The following is a 10,009-nucleotide window of genomic DNA, read 5'->3' as shown; positions in this document are numbered from 1 at the left end:
AAAAAAAAAAAAAAAAAAAAGGGACTGTGATCACAGGCCACAGGCTAGAGGCTGACTGGCTCCAGGTGCCCACCCCAGCACCCTGCCTTCACACACACTACCAGATGGAGACGTCGTGTGTGGTGAGACCTCACTCCTGCCTGGGAACCAAATATCCAGGCCACTCCCATAAGCTGGGAATGCTCCTCCACCCCTTCCTCAGCCCCCCCACCCCCGCCAGACTCTCCAGCCTCTACCTACCCCGGCCCTTCCACCCATGCCCCCCACTCTACCCCACCCCTCCCACCCCATCCCTCTGCCCTACACTGGCTTCCACTTCCCCACCAACTCCTTCCCCTCCCAGTCTCTCCACTCCTTTCCACCTGCCCCTCCAGGCCTTCCGCCCCTACTCACCCCTGCCCCTCCCAGGCCGCCTACTCCTCCCCACCCCTCCCAGCTTCTCCACCACTTCCCACCCCACCCCTGCTCTTCACAGCCTCTCCACCCCCAACCCCATCCGCACCTCTCTCAGTCTTGCCCCTCCCAGGCTCCCCACAGCCCCCCTCCACCTCAGTCCCTCCCACCTTCTCCACCTCCCACCCCAGCCCCGCCAGTCTCAGTCACTCCACCCACACCCCACCCAACCACCCCCGCACCCTGGCAATGCGCAGGCTTGCCCACCCTGGTGTAGTAGCCGGGGTAGAGCTTCTCGGTCATGGGCGCAATGTACTCCAGCAGGAACTTGTGCCATTCCCGCTCAAAGCCGATCTGGTTCATGTGGATGTCAATGGTCGGCACGTTCTCGTAGCCACCCTGGATGCGGTTGTCCTGGAGGTGACCAAGGCCAGTGTTTAGGCGGAATTCTAGGATGGCCCCAGGCTCTGTCTACTCCCCTCCCCTCCACCTGGGGACATGACAAGGCCATGTTATATTACATGACAAAACTGAATGGGCTTTGTAGATACAGTTAAGGCCCCTAATCAGTTGACTTTGGGTTAATCAAAAGGGAGACTACCTGACCTACTAGGTAAGTCATGGAAAGAAAGACTTTTTTTTTGGAGACAGGGTATCGCTCTGTTGCACAGGTTAGAGTGCGGTGGCACAGCTTCGGCTCACTGCAGCCTCAACCTCCCAGGCCTAAGTGATCTTCCCACCTCACCCTCCCGAGTAGCTGGGACTACAGGCACACACCACCATGCCCAACTAATTTTATTTCTTTTTTAAAAAATTTTAATTTGTTTTTTTTTGAGACGGAGTCTTACTCCGTTGCCCAGGCTAGAGTGCAATGGCACAATCTCGGCTCACTGCAACCTCCACCACCTGAGTTCAAGCGATTCTCCTCCATCAGCCTCCTGAATAGCTGAAATTACAGGTGCATGCCACCACACCTGATTGATTTTTTTGTGTATTTTTAGTAGAGATGGGGTTTCATCATGTTGGCCAGATTGCTCTTGAATTCCCGACCTCAGGTGATCTGCCTAACTTGGTTTTCCAAAGTGCTGAGATTACAGGTGTGAGCCACTGTGCCTGGCCACCATTGCACTCTACCTGGGTGATAAGCAAAACTCTGTCTCAAAAAAAGAAAAAATCAGTTGGGCATGGTGGCCGGCGCCTATAATCCCAGCTACTAGGGAAGCTGAGGCAGGAGAATCACTTGAACTCAGGAGGCACGGGTTGCAGTGAGCTGAGATCACACCATTGGGCGACAGAGCAAGACTCCATCTCAGAGAAAAAAAAAAGAACTTAGAAAATGAGAGGTGGACTGGGGCTTGAAGTGCATAGGAGATATGAACGTTGTAAAACTGTCAAGAGATGAAAAATTCCTTTCTAAAGTTTCTCTTCTGTGAAAGGGGTGAGGGCAGAGTTTGCTTACTAGGTGATGTTGCCTTTAAGTACAGTGGTGTATTTTTATTAAAGATTGTGCTCTTTTATCAAAATCCTATGGAAATAAATATTCTGGGATCATTAAAAAAAGGAAAAAAAAGGTGCCTTAGGCCGGGCATGGTAGCTCACGCCTGTAATCCCAGCACTTTGGGGGGCTGAGGATGGCAGATCACTTGAGGCCAGGAGTTCCAGACCAGCCTGGCCAACATGGTGAAACCCAGTCTCTACTAAAAATATAAAAATTAGCCAGGCACGGTGGCACATGCCTGTAGTCCCAGCTATTGGGGAGGCTGAGGCAGGAGAATCACTTAAACTCGGGAAGGGGAGGTTGCAGTGAGCCAAGATCACACCACTGCACTCCAGCCTGGGTGACAGAGACACTGTCTCAAAAAAATAAATAAATAAATTTACACACACACACACACACACACACACACACACACACAAAATTAAATAAATAAGTATACAAAGATTAGCTGGGCATGGTGGCACACATCTATAATCCCAGCTACTTGGGAAGCTGAGGCATAATAATCTCTTGAACCTGAAAGGTGGAGTGAGCCAAGACCGCATCACTGCACTCTAGCCTGGGCAAGAGAGTGAGACTCTGTCTCCAAATAAATTAATTAATTAAAGAAAGAAAGAAAATGAAATGGTGCCTGGCTCACGACCAGCCCAGGTAACACAGCAAGATCCCATCTCTATTATTTAAAAAAAGAAAACGGAAACAACGGTGCCTGAAATTTCCAGGTCAGGTACAGGTGTGGGATCCTCACTCAGGGGACACAGAGCCTCTCACACTCACCAGGCCATCTGCTCCTGGTATCTGATGAACCTAATGCCTCTCATCCCACCTTGGCCTCTTCCTCCTCATTCCTCCTGGGGGAAGTCTAGGGAAGGAAGCTGAACCACTCCAATAGCAAACCAGGAACTGAAAACCTAGTAGCTTATGGCCAAGGTGGCTCAAAGCCACACAGTGGCATTAGCAGCTTGGGGACCAACTCCATCTCAGGTTTCTCAATCCCTCTACTCCTAACTGCCTGCAGACACCCCTGCCAGCACGCCTATGTCAAGAGTTCCAGAGAGGGTGGTTGGGCCAGCTTGCCAGGAGAAGACCCCAGACAGTAAATGGCACTGGTGGAGAGGTGGCCTCCCTGCGGCCCCAGCCCAGGCATCAGGGTCCCACCTTGTTGTTGCCCAGAGACCACTGGCCAAAGTGCTCCATTTCCTCCACCAGCTCATCGCAGGCCTCTTCCGTGAAGATGGGGAACCAGTAGACATCTGGGCAGGGCTGTGGAGGTCAGGGACTCAGTCAAGGGGGTCCCCAGTGGTACGACCATATCCTCTTCCCCCTGCAGGGCCCCACACCTGAGCCAGGGAGCCCTCCAAGTGTCCCCGGGGAGTAGGGGCTTGTCAATCCTGGAGAGACTGAGTGAGCTTCTAAAGGGAGAAGGAGGCAGAGCCCAAAGACTTTCCCAGCCAAGGTCACAGAGCTACCAGCATCAGGGCCAGGAGAGGAACGTGGGCATGGAAGGAGGGAGGGGGCAGAAGCTTCAGGCTTGGGGGAAGCAGACATTAGTGAGTGGAGAGAAGTGGCCACTCCTCGAGCTGGTCTAGGCACGATGGGCCACAGGAACAATCACATTCAGGATGTTTCTCTACTTCCTGCCGGGCCCAGGGAGAGAGGCCCTGCAGACCCCCACAGCCAACAGCAGGAAAGTGCCAACGGGGAATGGCCATCCCGCTGTCCCCCACTCCCATCCCACTGCCCCCTACTCCCGTCCCGCTGCCCCCACTCCCGTCCCGCCACCCCCTACTCCCGTCCCGCCGCCCCCACTCCAATCCTGCTGCCCCCCCACTCCCCCAGGGCAGCCAGTCTCCTTTCTGTGCCCTGCCCCTGCAGCAGGCGAGGCTGGTCCAAGAGGGTGCCCATGGCCCTTACCGTCTCCACCAGCTTCCCTGCCAGGGCCTTGGTGTAGTTCACATGGATGTACTTCTCCTTCCAGTCCTGCAGGGAATGGGAAGTAGGCTGGGGTGCTCACCATTGACTCAACTGCATGGGATGCTCCAAGAGGGCTCCTCACCACAGAACCCCCAAAGTGGGAGTGAGGGTGTACATGCCTGGGGGAGGTAGGTGTTCACCTGTGCCCACTGGGTGCATGTGTGTTGTCTGGGTGCACAGCTGTGCCCATAGGAGGTGGTGTCTACACATGTATGTACATGTGTGTGCCTGTGTGTACATGTCTGTGTGCTGGCATGTGCATACACCCATTAACTGCAAGCTCCCAACATCTAAAAACAGTCACAATTGGCCAGGTGCGGTGGCTCACGCTTGTAATCTTAGCACTTTGGGAGGCTGAGGCAGGCAGATCATGAGGTCAGGAGTTTGAGACCAGCCTGGCCAACACAGTAAAACCCCATATCCACCAAAAATACAAAAATTAGCTGGGCACAGTGGCAGGCACCTGTAATCCCAGTTACTTGGGAGGCTGAGGCAGGAGAATTCCTTGAACCTGCGAGTCAGAAATTGCAGTGAGCCAAGATCATGCCACTGCACTCCAGCCTGGGCGACAGAGATAGACTCTGTCTCAATTTAAAAAAAATAAAAGAGGCCGGGCGCGGTGGCTCGCACCTGTAATCCCAGCACTTTGGGAGGCCAAGGCGGGTGGATCACAAGGTCAAGAGATCAAGACCATCCTGGTCAACATGGTGAAACCCCGTCTCTACTAAAACTACAAAAAATTAGCTGGGCATGGTGGCGCGTGCCTGTAGTCCCAGCTACTCAGGAGGCTGAGGCAGGAGAATTGCCTGAACCCAGGAGGCGGAGGTTGCGGTGAGCCGAGATTGCGCCATTGCACTCCAGCCTGGGTAACAAGAGCGAAACTCCATCTCAAAAAAAAAGAAAAGAAAAGAAAAAGAAATAGTCACACTGTCTCCCCTTCTGATCATCACAGCACCCTCACAGCCAAGACAGGCTGGGACAGTATACCCATTTTAGAGCTAGAATAACTGCAGTCCCCAAAGTTGAGAGGCTCAGCTAAGTCATAGGTGACGGCAGATCTGGGCCACAAACCATGCCTCTGAGTCCTGGTCCCCCCCCAACCAATAGATGGTGTTGCCTCTCTGGACACCCTCCTCTCCCTACCCAAATCCTGCCTATAGCCCGCTGTGGTGAAGGGAGGGTGGCAGGTAGCCTACAGGGGTCCTGGCTATTGTAAGGCTCTGAGAGGGAAGTGCCTCAGACTGCAGGATCCCTGGGCCCCTCTGCTCCCAGTCCCTGTGTGCCCACCCCAGCCTCACCTCGGGGTTGCTGAACACCTCCCAGAGGTCGTTGTGCAGGTGGGTGGTGCGGTAGTTGTCCAGGGAAAGCAGGTGGCCAAGGCCGTGCCGGTTGGTCAGGAACATGAACACATCCTGGGGAGAGCAGGCCCAATGGAAGAGGTCCTCCCCCACCCCCTCCTGTACACTCCCAGACAGGCAACAGGGCAGCCTTCTTCGCCCGCCAGATTAAAGTTCACAAGATCAGAGACCAAGTACGGTCACCCCTTGGTCCCCAGGGCCCAGCCCTAGGCCTGACACTGAGGATGTGATCAGGGAAGTCTTCTGAACACAGAATGAAAGAAAAAATGCTTAAAAGAAAAGGAGTATGGACAAGGCACGGTGGCTCACGTAATCCCAGCACTTTAGGAGGCTGAGGCAGGCGGATCAAAAGATCAGGAGTTTGAGACCAGCCTGGCCAACATGGTGAAACCCCGTCTCTACTAAAAATACAAAAATTAGCTGGGTGTGATGGCACCTATAGTCCTAGCTACTCAGGAGGCTGAGGTAGGAGAATTGCTTGAACCTGGGAGGTGAAGGTTGCGGTAAGCTGAGATCTCGCAACTGCACTCCAGCCTGGGGGATAGAGTAAGACTCCGTCTCAGAAAAAGACAAAGAAAATAAGAAAAGGAGTGTGTTCTGGTCCTGAAATGTTGGTCACAGGGGAAAACTTCATCTTGCTGCATGTTAAAAAAAAAATCGCTGGGCATCGTGGCTCATGCCTGTAATCCCAGGACTTTGGGAGGCTGAGACAGGTGGATCACCTGAGGTCGGGAGTTTGAGACCAACCTGACCAACATGGAGAAACCCCGTCTCCACTTAAAATACAAAATTAGCTGGGCGTGGTGGCACATGCCTGTAATACCAGCTACTCCAGAGGCTGAGGCACGAGAATTGCTTAAACCTGGGAGGCAGAGGTTGCAGTGAGCCAAGATCATGCCATTATACTCCAGCCTAGGCAACAAGAGTGAAACTCCATCCCCCCCCCCAAAAAAAAAAATTACAAAAATATATGGGGTGAGGTGCAGAGACAGGGTGAGGTGTCTCTTGGGCACATTACTTGGAGTACCTTTAGGTGGAAAGTTTAGTTTTCTTTGGGCTATGTCAAAAATGTAAATAAAATAGATGGTGTAAAAACCAGGTCCATTAAAATGGTCCCTGCAGACCCCTGAGGACCAGCCCTTGTGCCTGATGCCCCCCATTCCTCCACCAGGCCCTGGTGGTTTCTGAGATGCCCTGCTGCAATCTCAGGAGCTCCCAGGCCTATGGTGACAAGGTGGCCTGCCATGAGGGACAGAGCTGGAGGCCCATACTCCCACCTTCCTCATCCAGCCAGAGGCCCTCCTGTGTCTACCCCCTCCTGGCTGACCTGCTGCCGGATGTTGGCACAAAAGGCCATGTCGGGGTCCAGCTTCCTGTGGTGGAAGAGATCTGGGGACTGCAGCTCAGCCCGCAGGGCACTGCCCTTGATCAAGTAGATGTTTGAAATATAGGGCACGTTCCAGACACCACTATGGGAGAGAGAGAAAGAGGGTGGGGGTCTGAGGCTGGCAGCAGGGAAGATGGAGAGGGTCACGGGCTGCTGGTAGGGAGTTGTAGCCTGGTATCTGGGCTGTAAGAAGGGGAAGTTGCAGGCTGGGAGGGCACAATCATGCTGATTTGATTCCCCCACCCTGGACACATGGGCCTTTTGTCAGGAAGTCCTTCTGTGTGTCTAACTACAGTCTTCCTTGCTTCAGTTTCACCAGGAATTTGAGAGCAACAAGGACAGGAACACTGAGGAGGGAACTCTACAAGCCGAGGCAGAAGACAGATGAAGGTGTCCCCTGCCCCCGCCCTGCCCTGCAGGTACTCACACACGCCGCCCCTGCACGATGTCCACATAGTCCTCGGAGCGGGCATAGTAGCCATCTGCACTGAGAGCCCCCCAGAAATTCGACCACAGCCTCCCATGCCGGGTCATCAGTGGGGCAATGACGTTCCTGCGGAAGGGAGCGCCTCAGTGGGAAGTCACTGCCCACTGGGAGTGGGAGACAGGACTAGCCAGGGATGGGGGGAGGAGGGGCAGAGGAGGAAGGATGGGGCAGGAGGGTGCCCCTCAACCTGCACACAGGGATCCCCAAACACCTCACTGGGACAGGCAGCAGGGTGTCGGGGGTTTGGCTCTTCTGGTACCTGCTCCCTTCCACGGGGCAGCCAGGAGCAGACAGGGCAGGACACCTTCTCTATCAGAACCTGGGGTGTCAGGCTAGGGGTCCACAGCTCTGGGTAACAGATGAGGTCAAGGAGGAGGAGGAAGAGGAAAAGAGGAAGAGGAGGAGGAGGAAGAGGAGAAAGAGGAAGAGGAGGAAGAGGAAGAGGAGAAAGAGGAAGAGGAGGAGGAAGGGAAGGAGGAAGAGGGGGAAAGCAAGGAGTGCTCCCACCCTGGGGCCAGGCCAATCCTGAGCAGTGTGGACGCAGACAGGGCAGCCTCACTTGTTCTGCTGGATCAGCAGCCGCAGGCTGTTGGGCTCGGTCAGGGCCACGTCGGCATCCACGCTGAAGTAGTAGGTGCAACTGCGGTCCTGCCGGCACAGGTCTCTGCGAGGAGGAGGACACAGGGTCAGTGCACCTGATCCTGAAGCCACCCTGGCGGCTGCCCACATCTGTGGCCACAGTCTGGCTTCGTCACATACCAGCCAAGGGGCTTTAGAGAGTTCACACCAGCAGCCTCTAAGGTCCCTCCCAACTCTGAGTCCAAAACCCCTGGACTGCTGGGCTCTCACCCAAGGCCCAGAGCTTGGCAACTGGCATCGAGTGTCCTGAAAATCCTGGCATTGGGAAGAACACAGCTCACAGATGCCTACACGACCCAGGGTGGGGAGTAAACTGGGGCTGCCTTTCTTTTTTTTTTTTTTTGAGACGGAGTTTCGCTCTTGTTACCCAGGCTGGAGTGCAATGGGGAGATCTCGGCTCACTGCAACCTCCGCCTCCTGGGTTCAAGTGATTCTCCTGGGGCTGCCTTTCCAATAAGCAATTTGGTAACTTGTACCAAAAAACCTTAAAAATTTATATTATTTTTGTTTATCTGGTATAGGACTCAGATAAATGAGGTCTATAAGCCAAACTCTGGCCCTGCCTGCTTTTATAAAGCTCATGGGCTAAGAACACAACAGCTTTATGTTTTTCATTCATTCATTAATTCATTCATGAGACAGAGTATCGCTCTTGTCACCCAGGCTGGAGTACAGTGGCACGATCTTGGCTCACTGCAACCTCCGCCTCCTGGGTTCAGGTGATTCTCCTGCCTCAGCCTTCCCCGTAGCTGGAATTACAGGCACGCACCACCACGCCCAGCGAATTTTTGTATTTTTTAGTAGAGACAGGATTTCACCATGTTGGCCAGGCTGTCTCAAACTGCTGACCTCAGGCGATCTGCCTGCCTCACCTCCCCAAGTGCCGGGATTACAGGGATAAGCCTGGAATCAGAAGATTTATGATCCAATGCTTAGCAGAAAGTTTGCCAACCTCTGATCTGGACTGTCTGACTCTTTTAAAATCAACATGAATTACTTCTTTGTTTTTATTTTGCTTTATGAGACAAGGTCTCACTCTGTTGCCCAGGCTGGAGTATAGTGGTGCAATCATAGCTCACTGCAACCTCAACTTCCAGGGTTCAAGAGGTCCTCCCATGTGGGGATCACAGGCATCAGCCACTGCACTTGGCTGTTTCTTTGTTTTTAAGTGGTTGCAGGAAAAAAAATCAAAAGAACAATTATATGAAGGTCATCGCCGGGTTGGGGTGGCTCATGCCTCTTAAGTAGCTGGGACCACAGGTTGGAGCCACCACACTCGGCTAATTTCCTTTTTTAAGAGATGGAGTCTCACTCTGTCACCCAAGCTGGAATGCAGAGGCACAATCATAGCTCACTGCAGCTTCAACTTCCCCAACTCCAGCAATCCTCCTGCCTTGGCCTCCCAAAGTGTGGGGATCACAGGCATCAGCCACTGCACTTGGCTGTTTCTTTGTTTTTAAGTGGTTGCAAGAAAAAAAAAAATCAAAAGAACAATTATATGAAGGTTATCGCCAGGTGCGGGTGGCTCATGCCTGTAATCCTAGCACTTTGGGAGGCTAAGGTGGGAGGATAACTTCGAGCCACGAATTTGAGAACAGCCTGGGCAACACAGAAAAACCCTGTCTCTACAAAAAATAAAAATAAAAAAATTAGCCAGGTGCAGTGGCTCACACTTGTAATCCCAGCACTTAGGGAGGCTGACGTGGTCAGATCACTTGAGGACAGGAGTTGGAGACAGGCCTAGCCAACATGGTGAAACCCCGCCTCTACTAAAAATATAAAAATTAGCCAGGTGTGGTGGCATGTACCTGTTATCCCACCTACTCAGGAGGCTGAGGCAGGAGAATCACTTGAACCCCGGGTGGGGAAGTTGCAGTGAGCCGAGATGTTGCCACCGCACTCCAGCCTGGGTGACAGAGTGAGACTCTGTCTCAAAATAAATAAATAAAAATTAAAAAGTTAACTGGTCGTGGTGGCACATGCCTGTGGTCCCAGCTTCTTAGGGGCCTGAGGCAGGAGGATCGTTGGAGCCCAGAAGTTTGAGGCTACAGTAAACTATGATCCTGCCACTGCACTCCAGCCCGGACAATAAATGTGACAGCAAGCTAGGCCAGGCAGGTAACGGTGGCTCACGTCTATAATCCCAGCGCTTTGGGAGGCTGAGACGGGCAGATCACAAGGTCAAAAGATCAAGACCATTCTGGCCAACATGGTAAAATCCCGTCTTTACTAAAAATACAAAAATTAGCTGGGTATGGTGGCACACGCCTGTA

At 53.1% G+C, this 10,009-nt stretch overlaps 1 protein-coding gene across 1 annotated transcript in view; it reads right to left on the bottom strand.

Moving 5' to 3' along the window:
* The window catches only part of PLOD1 (procollagen-lysine,2-oxoglutarate 5-dioxygenase 1), a 39,189-nt gene that overhangs the window by 3,718 nt on the left and 25,462 nt on the right, over window positions 1-10,009 (bottom strand). The window contains exons 11-17 of the mRNA XM_017504373.1: window positions 7,657-7,761; window positions 7,038-7,163; window positions 6,551-6,692; window positions 5,164-5,277; window positions 3,806-3,871; window positions 3,050-3,154; window positions 661-807 (exon numbers count right to left, since the gene is read on the bottom strand). Coding sequence (XP_017359862.1) covers window positions 661-807; window positions 3,050-3,154; window positions 3,806-3,871; window positions 5,164-5,277; window positions 6,551-6,692; window positions 7,038-7,163; window positions 7,657-7,761 — 805 coding nt within the window. The remainder of the gene's footprint in view (window positions 1-660; window positions 808-3,049; window positions 3,155-3,805; window positions 3,872-5,163; window positions 5,278-6,550; window positions 6,693-7,037; window positions 7,164-7,656; window positions 7,762-10,009) is intronic.

This window comes from Cebus imitator, unplaced genomic scaffold (genome assembly GCF_001604975.1).
Source record: "Cebus imitator isolate Cc_AM_T3 unplaced genomic scaffold, Cebus_imitator-1.0 Scaffold15, whole genome shotgun sequence".
Lineage (NCBI taxonomy): Eukaryota > Metazoa > Chordata > Mammalia > Primates > Cebidae > Cebus > Cebus imitator.
The sequence above is the reverse complement of the archived record's forward strand: the minus strand, read 5'-3'. Positions and strand labels throughout refer to the sequence as shown.